General features: G+C 33.9%; 3 protein-coding genes across 5 annotated transcripts; 1 reads left to right on the top strand and 2 right to left on the bottom strand.

Annotated features, from left to right (window-relative positions):
- The first annotated feature begins 127 nt into the window (after positions 1 to 127).
- Positions 128 to 6546, top strand: LOC144564183 (P-loop containing nucleoside triphosphate hydrolases superfamily protein). Of its 2 annotated transcripts, none has more exons than XM_078313727.1 (10): positions 128 to 396; positions 1256 to 1349; positions 1626 to 1739; positions 2319 to 2444; positions 2558 to 2662; positions 3170 to 3328; positions 4224 to 4292; positions 4603 to 4692; positions 5272 to 5412; positions 6043 to 6546. In XM_078313727.1, the coding sequence occupies exons 1-10, from the start codon at positions 164 to 166 to the stop codon at positions 6304 to 6306; spliced, it is 1395 nt and encodes a 464-aa protein (XP_078169853.1). In that variant the 5' UTR covers positions 128 to 163; the 3' UTR covers positions 6307 to 6546. The 2 variants fall into 2 exon arrangements, with proteins under 2 accessions (XP_078169853.1, XP_078169854.1); XM_078313728.1 differs by having other exon boundaries at positions 184 to 396; positions 1630 to 1739.
- A 246-nt stretch (positions 6547 to 6792) lies between these two features.
- On the bottom strand, positions 6793 to 11210 carry LOC144564184 (transcription initiation factor IIA gamma chain / TFIIA-gamma (TFIIA-S)). Its single transcript, XM_078313729.1, has 5 exons — positions 11091 to 11210; positions 10945 to 10987; positions 10151 to 10289; positions 9282 to 9332; positions 6793 to 7132 (listed from the first exon to the last, which is right to left on the bottom strand). The coding sequence occupies exons 3-5, from the start codon at positions 10277 to 10279 to the stop codon at positions 6992 to 6994; spliced, it is 321 nt and encodes a 106-aa protein (XP_078169855.1). The 5' UTR covers positions 10280 to 10289; positions 10945 to 10987; positions 11091 to 11210; the 3' UTR covers positions 6793 to 6991.
- A 7970-nt stretch (positions 11211 to 19180) lies between these two features.
- Positions 19181 to 24982, bottom strand: LOC144564109 (Pseudouridine synthase family protein). Of its 2 annotated transcripts, none has more exons than XM_078313632.1 (10): positions 24476 to 24982; positions 23260 to 23638; positions 22785 to 22840; positions 22289 to 22371; positions 21818 to 21896; positions 21302 to 21412; positions 20812 to 20921; positions 20103 to 20186; positions 19832 to 19869; positions 19181 to 19429 (listed from the first exon to the last, which is right to left on the bottom strand). In XM_078313632.1, the coding sequence occupies exons 1-10, from the start codon at positions 24929 to 24931 to the stop codon at positions 19359 to 19361; spliced, it is 1467 nt and encodes a 488-aa protein (XP_078169758.1). In that variant the 5' UTR covers positions 24932 to 24982; the 3' UTR covers positions 19181 to 19358. The 2 variants fall into 2 exon arrangements, with proteins under 2 accessions (XP_078169758.1, XP_078169759.1); XM_078313633.1 differs by having other exon boundaries at positions 23260 to 23515; positions 24476 to 24979.
- Between the last annotated feature and the right edge of the window lie 118 nt (positions 24983 to 25100).

Here is a 25100-nt window from a genome sequence, read left to right as displayed (position 1 = left end):
TATACGACATTTCATTCCTTACAGCCCGGCCCATTTTATTACAGGCCTACACGAGCATCCAAACAAATTATTTGTTAACTCCTTGGAACGGTTTTTCTTTTCTCGGTTTTTCTTTTCTAATTTCATTTCCTGATAAATTCTAGACTTCTCTAAACCCAGAGCAATGGCGTTCGCCACTAGCCACTCTATCTTTTCCTCGCCTCCACAGCAGCAGCATATTTATCCTGAGACAAGGCCGTGGAGCCTGCTCCGCCTCTCGCCAGCGTCACCTCTCTTTCCTCCAAATCGAGCCTGTACTTTCTCATGCCGAGCGCAAAGTGTAGCCCAGCAAGCCACTCGGACTCGCACTCTTAGGGAGCTTTGCCATGGCCGTGTGCCGGAGAGCATACTAATGAGGTGGTCTACTGCTCTCTCTTTCTCTCTCGCTTGCTTTTTGTACAGTACCTTGCTCTTATATATCTGAGGCATTTCCGCAAACACCTTCTCATCTCTTCTCAACTATGCCTTCAAGCATCTTTAGTTCCCCCTTTTTCTTCATGTAGCTCATTTCCCCTTGAGCAATTTCATCAAGTACTGTCTCTCTCGCGGTCATATTTTAGGAAGCATCATTTCCTCTCTCATCAACAATCTCTCTCTATTTGACGCAAACAAATAGCATTTTTATATATTGGTATCTCATTTGATCCGGAGCTTTCCAGTCTTGCATATTCTACTCATTCCTCTCACCTGACCTGAGCCTTTTGCGAGTTGCTCAAACTTGGTTCTATGCAGCAAATTGTGTATTCTTATGCGACGTCTCATTTGGCATGAGATAGGTCTTAAACCTGCTCTAGCATTTCATCAAGCACCTCTTGGATTACCCTTCTCATTTTTATGGTTATCTTGGAGAGGTATCACTATGATAAACTATGTCCACTGTCACTGAACTGTGGTCCCCAAACACTGAATTAAGGGCTTGATGTCCAAACCAGAAGTAAACGATTATAGTGGGCAATTAGGAATACTGAAGAGACTTCTTTTAGCTAATCATGGTCTAATTGAAGCCAAATTGGAAAATATTTTATTAAGAAACAGAAATTATACTCCGGAAACCAGTACTGGTATTTAACACCTCCTCCTGTTGATGCTAGCAAAGTCCTTGGTTTATGCTATAGTGCTGAATTAATTATATATGCCCCCATTTATTTCAAACTCACCTACATCCTTCGGAGTTCTATTTTATATTTCTTATATTGTCTTATGCTATTTTTTTTAGGTCTGAAGAAGTAGGATATGTTACACCAACTGATGTACAAGAGCAGTCTTTGCCAGTTCTACTCTCTAGACAAGACTGCGTGCTTCATGCGCAGGTCATGTTCATGTAATTGATCACATCTAGCATTTAGTCACTGTATTATCCATCTCAGTTATGAGTTATCATACTGTACTGTCCCAAAATCTCATGTTTGTTGGTCCCTTCTTGGTTTGTTGCTATTTCTTTCCTTCTTACCTTAGGATGTACAAAATCCAGGCTCTGGTACTGACATGAATTAAATGATACGGTAATGAGCTCTAAATGGAAAATTTTGAATGATTTTGTTAATTCTAATTGCTAACTTTTCTTTCAAAAATTATTTAAATTCTAGACAGGCTCAGGCAAAACATTGGCATACCTATTAGCAGTATTTTCGGCCATAAACTCTTCAAGGTCAACTGTACAAGCAGTCATTGTCGTACCGACAAGAGAACTTGGGATGCAAGTAGGTATTTTTTAAAAATTGGTGCTACTTAGTAAAGGAATTTTATCTATATTTGGTACTAATGCCAGCTTGTATATACTGTATTATTTGCCTTTACCCCATATCTGTTCAATTGAGAAAAGAGTATTTTGCAAATTACACTCTTTTTATTCCTGGATATTTGCAAATGATACTCAAGTGCTAAATAAGGGTAAATCAATGACTTTGTACAAGCTGAACCTAATTGTTTCATAGTTATTATCTGATCATGAAATTTAGCAGTTGAGTGATTTAATTTTCATTGAATTTAGCTTTTAGGAAAAGAACCGGTCATGGTCAGTATATTAAGTAATTACCTTGTCCATCGTGCTAGAATAACAGTTGGGACTTGGGAGTTATTTGCATCATTCTCATGTGTAATGAACCAAAGAGGATTATGGCATGTCTAAATAGACCCTAAAAAACAAATAGGAATTGATAACTCTTGCTAGGTTACTGGCTTCATTACAAACAGACAGGCTTTTTAGAGCTTAAAATTACCTTTAGTATATATTTTCTCTTTATATTTTACAACTGGTAAATTATCTGTGTAAATATTAGGTTACAAAGGTAGCTCGAATGTTAGCAGCAAAACCAAAAGGAGCAGCTGAGAAGTCACAAAAGGAATGCAGTATTATGGCTCTATTAGACGGTGGTATGCTGACAAGGCAGAAAAGCTGGTTAAAGGTATTGATTAAGTGAGCAATTTGCTGCTTTGTGGAAAGATGGTGATTACCACATAAGGTGTTTCTGTTGTGTGTTCATTTTTTTCATGGGCTAACAATGTTATATAATGTCAGGCAGAGCCTCCACAGATTATAATAGCCACCATAGAGAGCTTATGCCGAATGATTGACCGACACCTTTTGAAGCTTCAATCCATATCCATTTTAGTTATAGATGAGGTTAGTATTAGAATACCAGCTTCTATTTGTATGGAATCTTCTTCTTGATATCTCTTAGTGGTTGCAATGGGTTGGTCATGTAGAATTCAGTCCTAGTCATTTCGAATTAGTGACAATTCGTTTTTAATTTGGATCTGTTTGCATCTCATTTTTTTGTGTTGATCTATCTGTCATTTTTTTTTAGTTTGGCGCTTGTAGGATTAATGTCTCAGTCATTTGAGGTAAATAACTGAACAAAAGTTCATTTGTAAGTGTGATTGATGTTTTCTTGTTATTGAGCTGACTCAGTTAGCTTAAAATCTAGTTGGGGCACAGTCATGTTAAAGGTTGATTTGTATATCATAATTGGATTTTGGGTTACGGGTTGGATCAGATTTTCTGAACCCAAGTACTTGAGCACCTGAATCGAGAATTTTTTTATATAAATATTTTGTTGGATAAAATTATAAATTGAAACAGAAGGTTAGTTGTAACTTTTCATATAAGATATTTTTGTACCTGATACAGTTTGATTATATATTTGGATCAACGAAACAAGTAGCACTTCTTCGAAAGCTTCTCGGTTCGTATTCTTCGTCCGCAGCACGACAAACGGTTTTTGCAAGTGCTTCCATCCCTCAACACAACAGATTCCTCTATGACTGTGTCCAGCAGAAGTGGACTAAGGTCTCTGTTTACAACTTCACTTGTGCGTGCATGTGTGTTTGTGTCTGCATGTGCAGGAGTGTGTGTGTGTGTGCGTAGGGGTGTTCATCGGGTCTGGTTTAATCAATTTTGAACCGAACCAAGAGAGTCTGCATTAAATAGTTCGGTTTTTCTGGTTAAATGGATCGATTCGGTTCATTTTTAAAAACCAATTTAATTGTTCGGTTCGGTTTATAATTTTTAAAACCGGTTAGACCGAAATTTTTAAATGGGTCCCCGTCTGAACCAAACATTTAACAAAATTCAAAATTACAACATAATGTATAATGCTTGGTTCGGGTTTAAAACCGGTGAGACCAAACCAAACAAATTTTTTAAATCCATCTTGAAAAAAAATTAAAAAAATTAACAAAAAATGTTTATTTTTATGATTAATATATTTATTTCGGTTCAACCGAACAAACCAAAATTTAGTTCGGTTTGTTCGGTTCGGTGTTAATTCGGTTGATAAGCTTATTTCGTTGGTTTAGTTGTATTTTTGAAAACCGAATAAAATTTTGGTTTACATAATTTATTTCAATTTTAACCAAACCAAATCGATGAACAACCCTACCTGTGTGTGCACTTGTGTTTGTCTGGGTATCACAGTATGGTTGAGTTCACTTGTGCAAATGAACCAAAGAAGAAGGAAAAAGTGTAAATGAATCAGGATCCTACCAGTTTGGTCCAGTAAGTCCTGGCACATGGCCTGACTGAAGTTATTTTTTATTGGTATGCAGTGTGGTATTCATTAGTATGTATTTGTTCCTATGAGGTTTAATTTATAGTGATACTTTCCTATGTAAGTGCCGTTTGTTCTAATTTATCTATCTATTTATTTGTCTTTAATTGGGTATGTGTTTCAATTTTTGCACAGAAAGATGTTGTACATGTACATGTTAATCCTGTGGAGCCAATGCCCTCACACCTCCACCATAAGTTTCTGGTAGGTTTGATAAACTCTCCCACACCAATACTGCTTTTTGACAGCAGTTTTTCAATAGTGCCCCCTTTTACCTATATATTTTGATTTGATAGTACAATCTTTTGTTGTTTGTGACATTGTGGTGCTTGTTGGTTTTTGCATCAATTATTTCTTTTGTTAATTTCCTAGTCGGGTGTCTTTGTGGCATTATGTGCAAGATTTCCTGGATTTATTGATATCCTATAGTTTTGGTACTTTCAGTTGTAAATTATTATGAAATATTTAATACCCGTGGGCTTTTGTTTGCTTATTTATCTATTTTTGTGGCCAGATGTGCACCAAGAAGGAGAGATTGCAGGTTTTGCTCCAATTGCTTCATAGAGACAAACCTAAATCTGGCATCATATTTGTTTTGGAACAGGTTAGTTTTTCTTCTACATGTTGAAATCTGACTAGTTATAAATGCTAAGTCGAGTCACAGTTTGTGAATACATGGTCATTTTCTATTAAGGAGAAAGTTGGTACCCTTTGTGCAACTTATCTCAATAAATAAATGAATAAATAATGTGCTACATGTCAATACACCATCATACCTGAATGCTACTTAAGGATATGATGGTGGTAATGAAATTAAGCTTACTATAGATTTATATTTGCTAGTATCCAAAATTAGGTAGAAATTTCCTTGCCAACCCAAGTCTTCGAATAAGTACAGTTCTTGTAATATGATGGTGGTAATGAAATTAAGTTTACTATAGATTTATATTTGCTAGTATCCAAAATTAGGTAGAAATTTCCTTGCCAACCCAAGTCTTCGAATAAGTACAGTTCTTGTAACATTCCCATTTAAATACAATGCAGGAATGTCTGCTATTGTAAAATCATTGCTTGGTATGATATAAAAATGTCGCTTTGCTCCTTTTATTCTTTTTCCATGTAAATTTTTCTGCTATTTCTGACTTATAACATTTCTCACCATTTCTTTTTCTCTTTTGTGTAGTCAGAAAAATCAAGAAACGCAGGTCATAGTCCATCAACAACTGTAGTTTATGAGTTCCTTAAAGATTCATATGATGGAGATCTGGAGATACTACTGCTTGAGCAAGATATGCATTTCAATGCACGTTCCACCTCTTTTTTGGTATGTTTTCTCCAAGGCTTTACACTTTAGTGGACTGGGATCAAAGTACAGATAAGGGGATGATAAAAAAAGAGCTTGTTGGGAGTATGTTGGTGAGGGTAGTGAAGAAAGGGCAAAGGGGGAATTTTGATTGACCATGTTACCCTTCTTGATGAGAAACAAGGAGCTTTAGGGTTCCGTTAGGCAAGTTCTCTTGAAGTGCTCTCAATAGAAAATCAATTGGTTGGAGACCTTACTAAGAAAAAATCACCATTACTCCTGGACTTTTCTCAAAAAAAAAATAATAATAATAATAATAAAGAAAGAAAAAAAAAATTAAAAAATTAAACATAGTCCACGGGCACATGGTCAACAAGTGGAATCATGTAGTGACATGATGAGATTGAACAATCACGTTATGTGGTTATGAAATGACGAAAATTATTCCCCTTTGAAGGGTTTTCTTTGTCATTTCTCGTGACATTGTAATTGAAAGGGCAAAACTATTAACAGTGTAACTTGCAGTCAATACTTTACTTTTAGCTTCTTGGTAAACCATGTTTATTGGGTATTATGAGAAGAGAAGGGCTATTGTGAGGTTTCCGTTACATATTTAGACAGTACCTTTGAACTGCCATTGTGTGTTTACAGGAATCAAGGCAGAAAGGGTTCTTGCTAGTGTCAACTGACATAGCAAGCAGAGGGTTTGATTTGCCACAAACAACACATATCTACAACTTTGACCTTCCCAAAACTGCTATAGATTATCTCCACCGGGCTGGGCGTACTGGTCGAAATCCGCTTTTAAAAGAAGTGTGCACCGTTACGACCTTAATTACACAGGAAGAGAGATTTGTTCTCCGAAAATTTGAGGGTGAGCTGATGTTTCAGTGCGAGGAGCTATCTTCTCTGTAATTATTTTCTTCTGTCCCTAGGTTTTCTATATTTTACCAGTGTATTTGACCTGTGACTGTTTATGCAACTTGGTGACATTTTTCAAGATTCTTTTGGGTAAAACTTGCACCTTTAGTCATCTGAAACTTGTTTTATTGTACCTTTTGTGGACTACTTTGGTGTGACTACGAAGGTGCTTAGAACATCCAAATTGCATTTCTGTATATACTTTTTCTTTATTCTATATCCACTTCTCAGCTTTACGCTTGAGTAACCATGTTACACTTCCAATCTGGTTACACCTGCACCAGTTTGGACTTTCTTCTGATATAAGATTAAGCTCACATCATTCTGCAGTGAATCAACGTTCCTACAAAAGGTCATGTAAACGGTGCACGTTTTGTGAATACGAGTTTACTACCATAAAAGTGTCACAATAAAATATACTACGAACTATAAGTAAAAAGTAAAAAAAAAGGAAAGAAAGAAAGAGTTGTGGAGATATGGGTATGGGATGGGGATACATAAATGAGATAATTAAGCAGATCTCAACATATATCAAACCACTGCAACACAACATGAAACCTAAAGAGCCGAGGCTCAAAAAAGGGGTCTACATTGTCCATAGATGAATCCTCATAAGAGAGAGAAGAGAGGTTTCAAAAGAAATTAAAAAAAAAAAAAAAAAAAATTGAAGATTGGCAGTTTATTGGGATAGAAGCTTGGAATCACATGCCACAATCTTAACACGGTTAACAGTTTCTTGAATTTCGTCATTCTTGAAGGTTGCGTCTTGTAAAATAAAGGTCCATACATTGTCACAGAACCGGTACGTGTGCAGATGCCCCTATTTCGTAGAGAGAGAACAAAATGAGTAAATTAGTTCAAATCTCTAGATTCACAACAGTTCAATAAACACAACATAGTACATAAAAAAGCACACCATTCTTTTCTTTTCTTTTCTTTAATTCCAAAAGCACCCTTTTAATTTATTTTTTTAGTAAAGTTGGAGTTAAGCCGCCAACTATTTTAATATCTGAAAGCACCCTTTTAAATTATATTAAAACACAGACTACATCTTTCCCACAGTATCTAGTGCACCTACTAAAAAGATAAAGTTCATTACAACAACAACAACCACGTCTTTAGTCTCAAATAAGTTGGAGTAGACTAGAAATGAAACCAACTGGAGTCTCAAAGTCCCAAACAAGGTTTTCATTAGCTCACACAAAAATTCTATAAACTTGCATATTGTCTACTTTTCAACATTTCTTGTTACCATATTATATATCACCACTTGGGAAATACTACACCAAAGGTTATACTGGTTCTTAGGGACCGGTTCAGTGAATTTGCAGTTCTCATAAAAAAATTCATTTTAAGGACTGCCAACAAGCAGTGAAAATAAGCTCCATGATGCCTCCATCGAAAATCAATGTATCAAGGATCCGCTGTCAACAGAGGCAGAAACAGATATTTACCATTGGGAGAGGGTGGGGGGCAACTTTGGTAAGAAATAAAAATTTAGTAAGATATATTTACACTGAAGCAACTTCTTAATTTGCTTCTATTTTTTTTTATATAAAATAGCAGCAAATACACATGAAAATCACAGCCTTGTAGGATCATAAGGGGAAAATATGCACCCGGAGAAAGATAGAAAATATCAACAATATTTGTCCTAATAGAAATTCTCTGAAAAACTCAAAACTACTAAATATTTTTAGATATAGAATGTGCTACATTGGTCATTCCAAAAAAATTAGGATGTGATAGGATATCAATAAATTAGGATGTGATAGGTTATCAATAAATTATTTTGTAGAAACTTTGCACTATTTCGTGTATTTCATGGGAATCATTCAAGATTGAGGATTCAGGTTCTTATGGGGCAACTATGTGATGAGCACCTCCCTGCCAGACAATCTAGTTCCATAAAAACCCAATTTTCTAATGATATAATGCAAACTAGTGGTATATCAATCTTTAAAAAAGAATAAAAATTAAGGACCTACATGCGCATGTGCACAAAGTAAAGGAATATCACACAAAAGATCAGGAATAAAGAACCTCTTCAGTTCCTGTGAATACTGTAGAGATGGACTAGAGATGTAGACAGGATAGCCAGCTGGGCTTTGGTCAACTAAGGATTATTGATAGTATTAGGGTTTTAACTCTCTTCAGATGTCAGTTCACTAAATTCAGGTAGTCATTGGTTTCGGGTCAAAAATACAGGGACAGTTAGGTTTAATTAGCATTGAGGTTTTGTTGGAATTACTACCATCTCTATTTTGCAAACCAATTCAATTATCTCTCGTTCAATTTGGTTCAAGTACAAATCAGATCCTTTCGTGGGTTAGTAGGGTATCCCTTAAGATTCAGGCCATCGATTTCTTCACCTATTTTCAGCCAGGTTTAGATTTCCCATGTATTACCAAGCATATTTAGCCAGAATAAAGATATAAAAAAAAAAACACTAGACCAATGAACAAAGAGGTCCTGTTACTTATTGCGTGTTTCCAAAATGTCAAGTTATTATTGATTTCTGACATAGATGACAGTTCAAATATTAAATGTTATCCTTTTGCTCCTTAAATATATTTTATTTTCATATGGTATATAAGATTATATTCCAAATGTAAGTAAATCAGGCATAGATTAACTAAGCAAGGTGGAAGCAAAGATTGGATACCTAATAATTAGCAAAGATGAGGAAGCTAAGGCACCAAAAAGTTATTTTCTATTTAGATGTCGAAAAAAAAACTTGCTATGTGGCATGTTATTTTGTTCCTCAATGTTAATAACCACATATGCAGTTGTTGACATTGCATTTAAAGAAGGACACTTTTCATGAAAATACATAAACAGAATTAACAATTCAACTCCTTCAATATGCAAGTAAGAATATACCAAAGACTGCTAAAACTTCCATCAAAAACACGAAAATGTATATATAACAAGTCAAGGATTGTAAGTCAACAGGTAGCAGAAAGTACCTTGATAGTAACCTTGCTCTTTACTTGGCTTTCCAAGGCTTCTGTCATCGACTGTAACAAAAGTTTCATACAAAGTTCATAAAAAATAAAAATAAAAACAATTTGATGATATTTAAGAATTCACGGAGCTCTTCATATATTAAATCCAGAATCAACCCCCAAATGAAACTTCATTGCAAAATTAAGCCTCAATAGGTTCCTCAATATAGCCACAATTTAGACGTCCCCAATAATTATTGTTCAAGTTAACCTTAGTGCACTCCTCAACTTACCTTAAATATTGTCCAATGAACCAAACCCAACATGGGGAAATCAGATAATAAATAGAAAAAGAAAGGGTAATAAACAAGTTGGAGTTAATGTGGAAAGTATTGAACAGGTTTGCAACTGGGTCCAAACTAAACCTAAAAAATTCAAAACCAACCTTATTTATACAATTAAAGCCATGTTGTAAGTCTGCCTCATCAGCTCGCTTAATATTAGTCACTATCAATTGTGCAACTAAACATAAAAAATAAGCCATAAAACGGCCAGAGCTGATCAACTTGGTGCTATTGCATACTATACAAAAAACTCATACCAGTTCTGGACAGGACACTCAGTACTCAATGGTAGTAATTTTACCCCCAAACAAAACAAATCAAGCATTGAAACCAGAGCCAACACTCAATAGTTGAATCAATTTTCATATTTCTATCAATTAAACAAGTCAACCCCAATTTACCACAACAAGCTCAAAGTTTTACAGTTCTGTGCAAAATTAATCACCCACTTGAAGCAATTTGCCTCAGTTTACCTTCTCTAAGCAGATATATGTGCAAGCTGAGAAGATAAAATCTAGAAAAAAGAGGAATAATGATATAAGAAACCTTATCAAACTGGACTAGCACTTGAATGGCTAGCTCGGGGCTTAGTGTGCCATTTGATACCATCTCATCTAAAGTCTCTGTCAAGCACATGCCAATTGACGACCGACGATAAAGCTCAAAAGTCGCCATAAGTAAATAACTGTGTTGCCAAAACATGATAAAGACTATTACTTCACAAAGTATACTTTACAGGTTAAAAAAAATCTGGGTTCAATTGTGCAAACTTATCTGTCAATTATCTTCAATTAACCCTAAATTTCACAATCCAGAGGTGCAATCAAGAACCAATTTAGTGTAGAAATCAGGGTCCAGTACAGGAATGTTGCCACAGGGCACAATTTGGCTAAAGGAATATTTTTTTTATGTTGTTTTCCATGGTTTTTTGTTAATGCAATTTGTTAGATCTAAGTCTATTGAAAACAATTTTATCGAATTATTTTAATGCCAGCCTAATTAAGATATGATTGTGGAGTGATTTTCCAAACTGACTGGCTGCGTTTTGTGCATAATAACACTTGAATAGGAAGAAACTCACAGTGAAAAATTACACCCATTCTTCTTTGATAGATTGGTTCTTCAGATTCGATTTTTTACTGATTTCTTTAGAGGCAAAGGAAAAGGAAAAGGTAGAAGAGATCAATTGATGATCGGAAGAGAAATTTGGGGATAGCGTGAAGTATGTTTCGTGAATTAAAAGAGTGTCGGCCAGGTGGGAGGAATTTCCTAAACCACTAAATTTCACTCTTAAGAGCCAAATTCTAAGAAAAATAATATAATTGCTGGTAAAAACTTACCGCCTCTAACCCCCGAAGCAACCAAGCTCTTCAGATCGACGACCTGGTGAAATCAGCAGATTAGGGTTTCTCCAAAGCAAGTATAATTGAACAAAGAAACAAAATTGTGACAAAATTGGATGTATAGTGGAAATTTGAGAGATTACCTTTTCGGGGGAGAGCAGAAAGAAAGAGAGGAAAAAGAGAGGGGGAGAGAATTCAAGATCGAAGCTTTTATATAGCAGAGCGTCTTTTATATAGAGAGAGATTGGAGAAAGAGATTTTATAGCTTGTTGGGCTGTTGGCTATGTCGGGGAGTTTATTGTATAGACCCGGTGTTTCGGGACCTTGATATTCTCAGACTTCGACTGGAAAGTCTGAACGCTGGATAAATATATTGACAGAGGATACTTTGCTTCATGCAGCGTCCGATAATAGAGTTAAAATAGAGTTGTATATGACTTTTTATCTGTATGAAGTAGAAACTACTCTGTAAATATATTTATCAGGAACGCTGTCTTTAATATGTGCAATAAATATATTTTTCCGGAACGCTGTCTTTCCCTCAAAATTTTGAATTTTGATATGGTTGCATTCTCAAAATGCGGCCACTTTTCTGCGGGACGCATCTAGAGGATGCGGCCAACTTTTTTTTTTTTTCATGCAGTTCAATCTGAATGGAGAAAAAAAAAAGGGAGTGGCCGCATCCCCTAGATGCGGCCCGAAAAAAGGTGGCCACACTCAGGGGATGCGGCCATGTCAAAAATTGAATTTTTTAAAAATTGTAATTGTTTGATTTTTTTTTTTTTAGAAGTATGGTATATTTACAAATTTCGGAGTTGATTCCCCAAGTCAATTATCTTTATCTCCGATCCAATCTTTTTTTTTTTCCTTTTACCTGTAACAGTCTTTTTTTTTTTTTTTTAATACGGGATGTGTGTGCTCTGTTTAGTTACTGTTGGTTGTACGTTTTTTAAGAATACTGAATCAAAAAGCTTTTTCCATTATTTGTAACCTTATGTATTTAAGTTTGAGCAGGGTTAAAATGCACCATTGGTTTTGTGTTCCAATCATATTCGTCTCTATTTCCGTTTTTAAAGTTCAAATAGTCGATCCGAATCGCTCAACATGATATGCATATTAAAATGTGCTTAGATACCAAATTTTATATTTTTTGAAATTTTTTTAGATAGGTACAAAATTACTGTTTTTGGATGGTCCAGATGCAGTGATTTTGTACCTATCTAAAAAAATAGTAAAAAAAATCAAAAAATATAAAATTTGGTCTCTAAGTACATTTTAATATGGAGATCATGTTGAGCCGTTCAAATCGACTGTTTGAACTTTGAGAATAGAGATAAAGAGATGAAATATGATTGGAGCACAAAATCAATAGTGCATTTTAATCCTACTCTTTTAACTTTTTATATTATTTAAACGGTGGAAGCCGCTCACTTTCCAAACACCTATCCCTTTTTCAAATCAAATCAAAAATCTATTCGGTTTGCATAACTGAACCAACTTAAAAATCCAATCAGCCAAATTATAAACCGAACTTTAGTTGGTTTATTTGGTTGAACGGAATTGGTATATTTTTCTTTAATTTGCAACCAATAATATAAAGTGCTAACTTGATAATTTATGTGCTAATATAATATTTATTGAGTAGAACTAGGGTGTTCTCAAGTCTAAAATCCGTTAAATCGACTTCAAATGACGAATCTGAACTGTTGAAACCCGCCTACCTTACGAGTGATGCGTCTACATGTGAAAATTTTAAACATTCGAATTAATTTAGTTCAAAGTCGAGCGGTTAAAATTAGAAGGTTAATAAATTAATTTTAATGCGTTCATTTTTTGAACGTATTTTGATCATTTGATTATATGCAAAAAAAAATTTTTTTTACATGTAGATGCATCACTCGTAAAGTAGACGGGTTTCAATGATTCGTATTCGTTGTTTAAAGCCGATTCGATAAGTTTTAGATTTGAATTCACCAAAAGACTTGGTGAACTTAAGAACACCCTAGTTCTACTCATATTTATTAATAAATATTATCGTTCAGTTAATTTTGTTCGATCTATTTTATTTTTAATCATTAAATCGACTATAACCGAAGATTAAATTATTATAATTTGTAAAACGAATTGAAGTGGGGACCATCTTATCCAATATAATTTGATTTGGTTAAATCAAACAAATTTAAAACCCCCACTCTCTTACCCAACCAATCTCTCTTCAAGAGCTCTAATAAATGCAAAGCATCACTCATTAAATCAGAAGGTTATGAGGTGTAATAATCACACACACCAGCGTTCATGTATTATTATACTTAATGTGTAAGTAACACTTCGAAGCATAAATTCTTCTTCATAAAAGAATAATGGCTCAAGTTACCAAATTGCCCCCCACAAAAGATCGGGTTTGCTAACGCATCAAGTGATGCATTCAGAGTTTCAGACCATGGCAATATTAAACATGAGCAAAAAAAAAAAAAAAAAAACCTAATAATAATAAATTTATAGGGACACCGGACACGTGCTTGCGTTTTACTTAATTAGTCTGGAAACACAAATTTACTTTAGTGAGTGAGTTCATTTGATTAAAAAAAAATATTTTAGAACGAGACATATTTTATTTATTGTTTTAATTAAATAAATGTTTCACTAATTGAGGAAGTAAACTATAAAATTGTATTAAAATTGACAAAAAATACATATAAAATTTACAAGTTTTTTTAACCATAAGGAGACTTAGCTACCTCTCACGCCCTTTAAGATATACAATTATAGAGTGGTGATAAAATATCTCTATCTCTATAGTCTATTCTATTATTAAGCACGTTGGGTGTCCGATCCGCCAACGGCTACGATTGATAGATGAAACTTCGGATTTGATCTCAGCTCTCCAATTACATATTTTGTCTTCTTTTGATTAAATGCATCTGTTTTATGTATAGAAGTCTAAATTTAGTTAAAAACATACTTACCACATATGTTGCCACACGATACGTTACAATTAAAATTGAATAAATTCTTAAATTTAGCGATACATTTATCTGTTTCCTTATTTTTTTTGTTTCCATATTTCTCATCTTCAATTGAGAAGACTCAACTTTCCATTTTCTTATTTATTGTTTCCTTACTTCTTCGTTTCTCTTTCTTTGTTTTTATACATATTGGTGTGGACAATTTAGAATATATTTCCGATATAGAATATATCAATGTGTGTGTGTGTGTGTTATAAATTGGAAACAAAGAAGAGTATAAATTGGAATGTGTGTGTGAATATATATTTTTCTTATAATATGTGTGTGTGTATATATCCTATACATACACACGATAACATTTTTTATTTATGTTTTTTGATATCATATTATATGTTGATATTGAATTGTTGTATGATATTTGATATTAGATTCGAATCAAGCTATTATTTGATATCATTGGTACTTAAAAATAAAAAATCATCATATCATCAAATTGTTATCAGAGATCACGATTAAAGTTAATTAAAAATACATAATCATATAAATTTTCTATTAACATGTGTTTTAATTTTTAGATAATTATTATTTTCATTGATATATTTGTTTCTTATAATATGTCCCCGTTGCAACGCACGGGTATGATACTAGTATTTAATAGTGGGAGTAAAACTAGGGTGTTCTTAAGCTCACCAAGGTGTTTGGTGAGCTTAACTCCAAAATATATTATATCGGTTTCAAACGACAAATCTAAGCCGTTCAAATCCATCTAGTGAAATAATGAATTTACATACAAAGATTTTAACTTTTCAAATTAATTTAGTATAAAGTTTTTTTTTTGAGAAAATTGGTAGTGGCTACCAAAGTAATTTAGTATAAAGTTAAGCGGCCAAAATTAGAAGGTTTATAAATTAAATTTAGTGCATTCATTTTTTAACACTTTTTTACCACTCGACTTTATACAAAATCAATTCGAAATTCTAAAAACTTTACATGTAAATTCATCAGTTGTGAATTAAATCGATTTTAACATTTTGAATTTATTATTTGAAACTAATATAATAGATTTTGAGATTAAGCTCACTAAACACCTTGGTGAACTTAAGAACACCCAAGTTCTACTCTAATAGTGGACTTATTTTGTTGACGAGAATGCCACGGAAAATTCTAAATTAAAATCAATTCACCGAAGTACGCATTAAAAATATTTCTTCACCGAGATTAGTCTGCGATTAAAATTAAATCCTCTCTTGTATACACACGCTAGAAACCAGTGTTCTAAATAGCTAGCTATAACGCAGCTATAGCGGTTTTGGACCTAGAAAGCTAAGCTACGGGGTAAAACTGCACTAATCGAGCTACGGCCGCTATAGCGTGTAGCGCGTAGCGGCAATAGCGGTCCACTATGCTACATGGAATTATGATTTTGTAATTTTAATGAACGTTAATGTCCAGATGTTTTTTTTTTACTTTATCAAACTATATCAATATAATGGAACATGTGCGGGCTATACCGCTGTATCAATTAAATTTTGTATTATTCATTATTGTTGGGTTTTCCAAAAATGAAAAAATAAAATAATGCCTAGAGATCTTGTCCGTGAGAAATTGAACTTCAATATGAATATTATAACTTCTTAATCAATTTGGTTTTTTTTTCTCGATGAAACATGTTTACTATTAGTAGAAATATACAATATAATTTTTGAAATAAGAAAACACTATTTATGATAGCTTCCGCTATAACTACGCTATTCGCTAAAGTTTTTTTTTTCTCCCCGCTATGCTGCTATAAACGCTATTTAGAACCTTGATAGAAACTCATTGGAATGTTGGATGCTTTACCGACAGATTTGATAAGAAAGTATTATTAATGCATCCTTCTGCTCCTGTATGGAATCTCACCATCTGGTACCGTGCCAATACGGAAAAGGGGTAACAGAGCAATTTTCATTTCATGCAGCGGACGAACCATATGTAGCGCTGTTTTAATTCTATAGTTCTTGCGCTGCATGAAGCTAAAATTGATCTGTTAAAATCTTTATCCCGAAAATGTGGTTTGATTGATGCATGCGGCATGTAGCATTGTAGCGTGCCTTTGAATGGGATTAATGATGTAGTAGCTCTTTGACTGTTATGATGTTATCTGTTAAAGCTAAATTTGGGAACTTGTAATAAAAGGTTGGTCAGTACTCGGTAATCAATCAATACTGTGTGCATTTCACTCAAGAGAGATCAACATAACTGGTGTTAATATCACTTTTATGTCTCTAATTGTAACTGTTAGTGGCGGACCTACTATACAAGAATGGTGTCAATTCATCTTCATTCTTTTTCAAAAACTAGTACTAAAAATAGAGTAGAACTAGGGTGCTCTTAAGCTCACATCAAATCGATTTCAAATGACGAATCCGAACCGTTGAAACCCGCCTACCTTAGGTGTGATGCATCTACATGTGAAATTTTTAAACATCTGAATTAATTTAGTATAAAGTCAAGCGGTCAAAAAATGTTCAAAAAATGAATGCACTAAAATTAATTTATTAACCTTCTAATTTTGATCGCTTGACTTTATACTAAATTAATTCGAATGTTTAAAAATTTCACATGTAGATGCATCACACGTAAGGTAGACGGGTTTCAACGGTTCGGATTCGACATTTGAAATCGATTTGATGAGTTTTAGAGTTAAGCTCACCAAAACTTTGGTGAGTTTAAGAGCACCCTAGTTCTACTCCTAAAAAATATATATCTCTTATATAAATTATAGTAAAATATTAGAGGTACAAGAAATTGACCCCTATATTTTTTGTGAAATTAATATATTATTGACCCCCATTTAAAAAAAATGATTTGTGTATAATTTGAGAGATTTCTAGCATTTTAGAATTTTTTTTAATAAAAAAAAAATCAAAAACTCACATGTGACACTTCTTATTTTATATTATCTCTCTCACTCACCATTATTATTAAAAAAAAAATTGTTTACCCCCATTCCATGAATTCTTGGCTCCGTCCCTGGATACTGTAATGTAAATCGTGTAATTAGTTGAAGAAAAATAGAAGTAAATATTGAACTAGTATAGATATCATCATCAGTGAAGTTTTAAATGTTAAAATATTAAAATTGTCTCTCGGAATTTGTTTCAACAAAAATAATATCGATTTAAAATAAATTAAATTTGTATAATAGCAATAATTTCTAAAAAAAGATTATTCAAATAAACTTTGGATATAGAAAAAAAAATATAATAAAATACACGGTTGACTGCATATTTTTAAAAAAAAATTAAACATATGTTCTATCTTAAAATAAGGAGAAAATATGAGCTATCCGATCATAATAAATAAAGAGAGAATAAAATCGATGAACGAGAGTGTTAATAATATGAGACAGATAAAAAAAAAAAATTTATGAAAAACCCGTAGGTAAAATATTTTGAAACTTACTACAGAGACAAAAATATTTATGAGCCAACACACTATAGAATATTAAGTCCACAAGCATTCCAACTTAATATCATAAATTCAATAAATAGTTCATTTCATAGTTCGTACAATTAAGTACCTGGTGACTTAAAAATGTTTCGAAATTTCCAACAATATATTAGAATATGAGTGAGTCTATGGTACTATGCATATTAAGATTTGGCACTGTGCTAAGGCTTTATATTCGAGTTTTCAAATCCTAACGGTCGATCCGAACCGTTCATCTTGTTATCCATATTAATATGTGTTTGGAGATCAAATTTTACATTTTTTGAAATTTTTTTTACTATTTTTGTAGATTTATTGAAAATCACTGTTTTTGGATGGTCCAGAATTTTCAGATCAAGTGATTTTCTAAATATCTAAAAAAATAGTAAATTTTTTTCAAAAAATGTAAAATTTTGTCTCCAAACACATATTAATATGGAGAACAAGATGAACGGTTCGGATCGACCGTTAGGATTTGAAAACTCGAATATAGAGCCATAACACGGTAGCAACCCGTGATATGCATAGTACCATAGACTCACTCTTAGAATATTGTTATAAAGTCAAGGAAAAAGTTACCAAGAATTTTTATTGCTCAACAGTGTCAATAACTGTAAGCATCATACTACGGGAGTACGGGGTACAAATCCATACGGCAATTTTGTTTTATTTTGAATATATGTTTTTTTTGTCTTAGAATCGACCAATTTTACAAAACAAAAATTGCATATGAAGCATATTTTTTTTTTCGGGTGATTAGATCAACTTATAAATAGTTGAAATAGTAGAAATGCAACAAACATTAAGATCACCATCGATCAATTTTACACACAGTTGTGCACAGGCGGCGACACAAAGAATCACCAGGTTTGGTGAACTGCAGTCTCAAATCTCAACACTTGTGCACATGAATTGAACTATGATGATGTGATTTACTTCAATGTTCAATCATTTTATAATACGTCGTAACACTTCTCTTTAATTTAGGTTAATGCAAAAGGCAACAATAAAAAAGACAATACAAACAAACAAAAAAATCAGGACAGGATATATGCATGTAAATTAAATATTATAAAAAAGAAACAAGGCAAAAAAGTACCGCTCAAAATTGATAAACAAAATTGGTATGACTAACCTAACAATCACACAAAAATGGAGTGGAGAAGAAACATGCAATATGACAGCAAGTATAATATGATAGTCATCTAAGTTGTATGCACAAATAATGCTCTTGTGGGCTTGTGGCTAAGCTTTATAAACAACATTATATACTTGTTCGTCATCTTACTAGTATTTTATTTTGGTTTTGCAAATGTATCAAGGGAAAAAAAAAACATCAATATGAGATGCTGGAGAAGACTAAAATATAAGTTGAATATGACAAATAAAAATGAACGATGATAGAGCAACTCAGAGCACATTATTCAACTGAAAATGAACGATTTCAAATCAATACCCTTGGGCGTCGTTAACCGAAACAATAATGATAACTACACTTTAAAATAAGTCTTTTTAGACAATTTATGCTTACAAAAATTGTTTTTATAGAAAATAAGTTTACACTTATAGTTTTTTTATGATAAATAATTACATTCCACGAGAAAAACAAGTATTAGACTTTTATTAGCTTGGTATTAGTTTTTATTTTATTTTTGTCCTAACTCCTAAGTGATAGCCTATAAATTGAGTGAAAGCTGTGTTGGATCTTATGCAAATTGAGTGAGGGCTTTGTATAGAAGTACCAAATGTAATGAAAAAAATTCCAATAGGAAGCAAAACTTGAGGAAAACATGTTGGGAGGTGAAATCCTACTAGTTTTGTACTTGTATTTTATTTTAATATTGAGTTACACTTACATTCTCTGTTCTTAGCATAGCATTCATCTTTTATAGTGAAAGCATTGTTTCTCGAAAAAATATTAAATCGTACAAAGAAAAATCTTAAGAATAAAACAAAAAGGGGGAACAACTCTCAAAAGTATCCTTTAGTAATAAGTTCCTGTAATTCCTCAAAATTAAATGCATCATCAACAGAGTACTCTCCTGAAAAAAGTGCGAAACATGGAAGTAAAATGTTAGTCAATTTTTTCTTTAGAAGTACAAAAGACAAATAAAAAATCCTAGTAGTAGATTGGTGCTAAATACTAATTGTTGCTAGCATAATTTGGACCCTACTATAGAACACAAATAAAACATTGCAACATTTTACTTTGTTCTTTTTTCATTAGGCTACTATTTTGATTTCTAAACCAATAAAAAAAAGGAAGTTCTAGTAGTCTGTACTGTACAGTTCAGTACCAGACATGACAAAAAGGTAACACAGAGAGAAATTCTTGAAGCAGTTAGAAATGGTGAACAGACAATGAATAATTTTATATTTCAAGAATAGCAACATTTATTGCTCGACTAAAATTTATATGAATACATATATGCTGATAAAGTTACCTATTGAATCCCGACGTAGGGCAGTTAAGTGAGCACAGCTGGAAATATTTATAAAGTCAGAAAAACATGGTTATTTCCTATGATGTTATCTTATAACAAAATTCTACCTCCTGGCCAATGATGTTTGACCCTTTTAAAATAACTTTTGTTCTGTTGGGATTTCTATGGCAGGATAGTGCTAATTTAAGGGGGGATATCGTAAAAAACCAATTGGTACTGCAACAATAAGGATTGGTCCTGTAATTGAACTTCTAAAAATTTATATGCATACCTGCCGAGAGCTTTTCCAAGATCAGCACATAGAGACCGAATGTATGTTCCTTTTGAGCATGTAACTCGAAATATCAAATTTTGCCTAAAGATTTTCACCAAAAATAATTTTAACAAACAAAAGAAAGAACAAATTCAAATAATATATTGTCCTCAGAGAGGCATTTGGATATTGGTGATGCTTAACTACAGATATTATAACAAAAAAAGAACAAAAGCCAATTGATGAAAATAGAGACAACACATGAAATGAGAACTTTAATTTAAAGTTGTCTGATTAAAATAATTGCCTTTGCACTTCCATAACATCTAGAGGCAAAAACACATCCACTATATTAAGCAAGACTTCACAACTACCCGTTTAAAAAAAAATGAAAAACTTCAATTACCTGGACCATAACTCAATAATAAACCATTACTACAGCTACAGCTACAGATACAACTTTAACAAACAGTACTAAGTAGCTACCTGGCTCATAATTTAATGTGGTATTTGGCAATGTTACAATACTGAGACATCATCAATTCATCATTAGTATAATATTTGTACAGGTTTTGGTGTTATATGGCCTGGTAGTTGAGCATGACTTGAGCCTAGATCAAGAACAAAGCAATGATTAGGCAAACACTGAAGAAAACAAAGTAAATATAAACAAACCTGGTATTAATTAAAGTTCAATGGAAAAGATAAGTAAAATATAAAATAAAACCTGTCTTCCAAACTTCGCTCAATTTCAAATTCATTGATAGAAATTCGTCTGGGTGCCAACTCTATTGTCTCTCCTCTTCTGGCTTTATCATACATTTTCTCTCCTCCAACCTTTGCAATTTATTATTAGCAAAAAGTATTTTATTAGATTCAAGGATTGCCATATCAGTATTCCAATTATTGGTACCATGAACTGTTTTAACCAAAAGAGGGTCACATTTTATTTTTTCTTCACTCATTTGGTGCTTAACTACATAATTGAGGTTAAACAGATTCTAATTTAGGCCAGATTGAGGGCTACTGAGATTAAATAGAGTCTAATTGAGACATACCTGGTCAAATTGGGAGGGGTAAAGTACAATGTCCATATTGGAGAAGTACATGGTATGAAATTTCTTTGAGGCAACATGCATTACTAAAGGAATGTTCTAAACTTAAAAGGAAAACTTCTAAGCTAGAAATAGAACTATTAAATTAATAAGTTTCCATACCTTAATAGCAGAGAACATTGGAGGGACTTGCCATATCTCTCCCAAAAAAGAAGCAGCTGCCTTTCTTATGTCTTCATCTCTTATGTGCTCCCAAGGCTCTCTTTGTATTACCTTATGAAGAACAGGAAGCGCACATAATTTAAAACCAGAAAAACAAAAACAATGAAAACCAATGAAAAAATAATAACAATGATCAACTACAGTAATAAAAGTTGAAATTATTTCCTGAAAGTACTAGTTCAAAAGATAATCTACAAATAATTCACACTAATAAAATATTACCATATGAGATGATACAGTAATTATCTGTCTATTTCCAATCATAAGAGCTTACATATGGAAAAAAAAATAAAGCTACCTCCACAAATTTCAGCTCTCATGTAAGATGCTTAGGAGTAAATGTCAGGGCATGTATAAGGAGTTTTGTACAAGGATCTTCAAAACTCAAAACCCTAAATGATATAGTGAAACAAAAGAAAATATAAAATTTAAATGAAGAAAGATAGAATAACTCACTGGTGAATCAGCATCCCAAGTAGATGTGGCCTCTCCTAACCTAAAAACGCCACTATAACCTTTCGTCATTCCTTGATATCTATCAATTCAAAAACACAAAAACATGATAAGGAGGTATATTAATAGGAACGATCCAAAAGTGGCATTGGTAAATATAAGACCCTGCTTAACGATAGCAACTACATAATGCCAACAACTTGATTCTGGCTAATATAGAAGTAAATTGTTCTGTTATGGGTCAATTAAGCTTAAACACTTAACCTGTTTAGTCATGCGCATAAACAACTCAGGACAAGGAAAAACAAATGAAACAACTAACAAGGGGCTTAAAGTATGAAATACTGATATTTAAAACAGAAAAGTACCGAATATCTGAGTGTTTTACAGGGATAGGTATACAAAAGAAGCAAACTTGTAATATGCATATAAGAAATTAAATTAGCAATTAGCAACAAGACAATGCTATAATACCTATCGGCCACCTTAGTAGCTTTACCCACACAAACAATTAATAGACCAGTCGCCATTGGATCCAGCGTACCACAATGACCTACCTACAAATTTAATAAACTAAGTTGTTAAAATCATACTCCGGTATAACATACCTACAGGAATTTGTAGAAGCACTCCCAAATTGCTCAATTTGACGGTCATGTTTTCCAGCTAAACCTCAATTAACAAAACAGCTTTAGCTCAATTACCCTCATTGTGCAAGAGAAGAATCAACAAGCCAAGCAAAGCTAAAAATAATTTTAAACGGGCTCCAAAAAATTGACAACTAATTGAGAATAAATCGATGCACAATGTGGAGACACTTAACTGCATTGAATGAGTTAGGACTAATTAATTAAATTGGGGTTTGGTCAAACTATTGGAAACTGGTATCACACCGGTAGATAGTTAATATAAAATCAACTAGACAAGGTAAAAAGTGTACTCTGCAGATCTGTACAGGTCAAAAAAGCACCTTTTGTACTTTTACCAGCCGCCGTAACTTCCCACAGACGGTAAACGAAGTCCATCCTATCTTAGGAAAAAAAAAAGTCAAATTAAAAAGGACAAAAAATACAAAACAAATAGGACTATATGCCAAATATTCAGTAGATAGTCAGCACCACATCAATTTACTTCCCTGCATTTTCCGAAATGGTAGCCTGTACAGAATGCAGAAACTGCACTTACCAGGTGAGGTACAGGTAAGCTACCAGCCACCAGCAAGATGCTGCACAAGCATGGTCCTATACCAGCAACTATAATTTGAGTGGCATTAGCCAGTACTGCACCCTTTAACTAACTCCAGGTCATGTAGGGTTCAATGCAAAGATACAAAAGGTTGAGCACTATTTGCAATACAATGAAAAAAGAAAAGAAAAAATCTTCTGAACTTAAAAGAGATAAATAAGAACAATTACAAAAAGAGAATCAGATAATCATAACTTCACCTTTAGGCTTATCAACAAGCACAACTGTTCCATGAGGCCCATCCCAGCGAGGAGGGAGCTCTGTTCTCCTACTTGCCAAAAACGGGACTGTCCCATGGGGCCCATCTCTTTCCTCTCTGTTCCCCATCCCCTCTCTGTCATCCCTTGACACTTTATTCTCCCTCTTCCCTTCACCCTTTATTGGCTTTTTCAATGCCTTGAAGAACTCTGCTACCTTTCTCTCTCTTACATCACCCCCTATTGTTGTTCCGCTCTCCTGCTCAAAGAAAACCAAGTCCCTCTCCTTTTCATTTCCATTGTTAAAATCTTTTTGCTCACATTTGACGAAGGCATTGTCAAGTGATTGGTCAGGAAAGTACTTCTTCTCTAGTTGATATACCTATTATCAGTTTAGGGTATGTCTTGCCATAGTCAGTTAAGGACACTTTGGGTTCAGCTGAGACTTAATTATACTTAACTGAGTGCTCATTGGTGCGCATAATTTGGAATTCAATATATTTGAGCACTTTAGTACCCTGTTCTCTGCATATCAGTTTCATGTATGTATTTGGTGCGCATGCACATGAGGTAAGTGTGTGCATCAGGCATTCAAAGTTAATTTCTTATAGATCAATTGTTTATCAAAATGTCTTAACAAAGAAGTTTCAAAATGTCTTAATGCTTGAGAATTGAACCTTTTGAGGCGAAAATGGGTTAAGATGACATGACTGGTACCTAATATACTCCACGAAGGCTCATTGGTGGTCTGAATGGGGTATTTAATTAAGCATTAAGGTGATTCACCGCCACCATATTCTTGAATCTGTGTGTTTATGAATATGAGTGCCTTATTTGCAATCATGGTCTCAATGGGTGTAACGTTAAGGTACAACACCACCGTAATACATGGGTCAATTGTGTGTGCTTATGCACATGCATATTTGTTTACAAATGCGGGTGCATGTGCATGTGAGTGTGTGTGAGTGTATGAAAATGCACATGCTTGTGCTTAAGTGTTCGCGTGCGTGTGAGTGTGTGTCTGAGTGCGTACTATTTAATTGGGGATTTCATGACTAAATAAGGAACTTTTATGCATCTATATATGTACTGGTTTGGTCGAAAACAGTATGGCAGAATTGGTTATCTTAAAACAAAGTGTTAAAGTGTAAACATTCATGCACACCTACTGTTTGTCATAAAGTCACAAAGAAAGAATGGTACGGTAACCATGACTAACCATGCGGTAGTGCTTGTTTTTCTCCCACGGGAAGGCAAAAGCGTCATGGAAGTAGAGCTCCTCTTCACGCGCATGCAACCGAGGGAAATCGATGATCTCCGGCTTCAGCTCCACGGACTCCGTGGAGCCCTTGGATCGGGTAGTGGGCTCATCCGAACCATACATTCTCTTGTCGCGCTTGGCATAGTAACGGCGCTTGGAGCGGTCCATGACGGGTGCTTCCTCGACGTCTTCATCTCCACTGGAAGAGGAAACATAAGGCTCCTTTTGGGGGTCTGGTTGGTGTTGGGCTGAACTTCTGGCATCTTTGTGTGACTGGACGGGACGGTAGTTGACGAGCTCGTAGTAGAGAGGGTAAGGCGTGGCGGTAGTGGAGAAGGGGACGCGGGAGAAGAGAGGCGAGGGTTTAAAAGGGAGGAAGGAAGAGAGAGGGGGTTTCAGCCGGAGAAGAAGCATCTTTTTTTTTCAATAATTGCTGTGAGATAAGACGCGGCTTTTGTACATAGTTTTATAAATTTTCCTTTTATATTTGTGTCCGGCTACTGAGCTAACTGTACTATTTTAGTCTTAAGTGTCAACTGTTTCGAACATCTTTCGAATAGATTTCAAAGAAAAATACAAATCG

The sequence above is a fragment of the Carex rostrata genome, chromosome 13 (assembly GCF_964058835.1).
Source record: "Carex rostrata chromosome 13, lpCarRost1.2, whole genome shotgun sequence".
Classification (NCBI taxonomy): domain Eukaryota; kingdom Viridiplantae; phylum Streptophyta; class Magnoliopsida; order Poales; family Cyperaceae; genus Carex; species Carex rostrata.
Note: the sequence above shows the minus strand (reverse complement) of the source record. Positions and strands in the feature narration are given on the sequence as shown.

Coding starts and splice junctions, on each gene's coding strand:
- LOC144564109 (XM_078313632.1), bottom strand. CDS start 24,931: ATGCTTCTTCTCCGGCTGAAACCCCCTCTCTCTTCCTTCCTCCCTTTT. Junction 22,372..22,784: donor GGCTGGTAAAAGTACAAAAG/GTGCTTTTTTGA, acceptor TTAAATTTGTAG/GTAGGTCATTGTGGTACGCT. Junction 20,922..21,301: donor CAATGTTCTCTGCTATTAAG/GTATGGAAACTT, acceptor TAAATTGCAAAG/GTTGGAGGAGAGAAAATGTA.
- LOC144564184 (XM_078313729.1), bottom strand. CDS start 10,279: ATGGCGACTTTTGAGCTTTATCGTCGGTCGTCAATTGGCATGTGCTTG. Junction 9,333..10,150: donor TGCTAGTCCAGTTTGATAAG/GTTTCTTATATC, acceptor CTTTTGTTACAG/TCGATGACAGAAGCCTTGGA. Junction 7,133..9,281: donor AGAGCAAGGTTACTATCAAG/GTACTTTCTGCT, acceptor TCTACGAAATAG/GGGCATCTGCACACGTACCG.
- LOC144564183 (XM_078313727.1), top strand. CDS start 164: ATGGCGTTCGCCACTAGCCACTCTATCTTTTCCTCGCCTCCACAGCAG. Junction 1,350..1,625: donor ACTGCGTGCTTCATGCGCAG/GTCATGTTCATG, acceptor TTTAAATTCTAG/ACAGGCTCAGGCAAAACATT. Junction 3,329..4,223: donor TCCAGCAGAAGTGGACTAAG/GTCTCTGTTTAC, acceptor ATTTTTGCACAG/AAAGATGTTGTACATGTACA.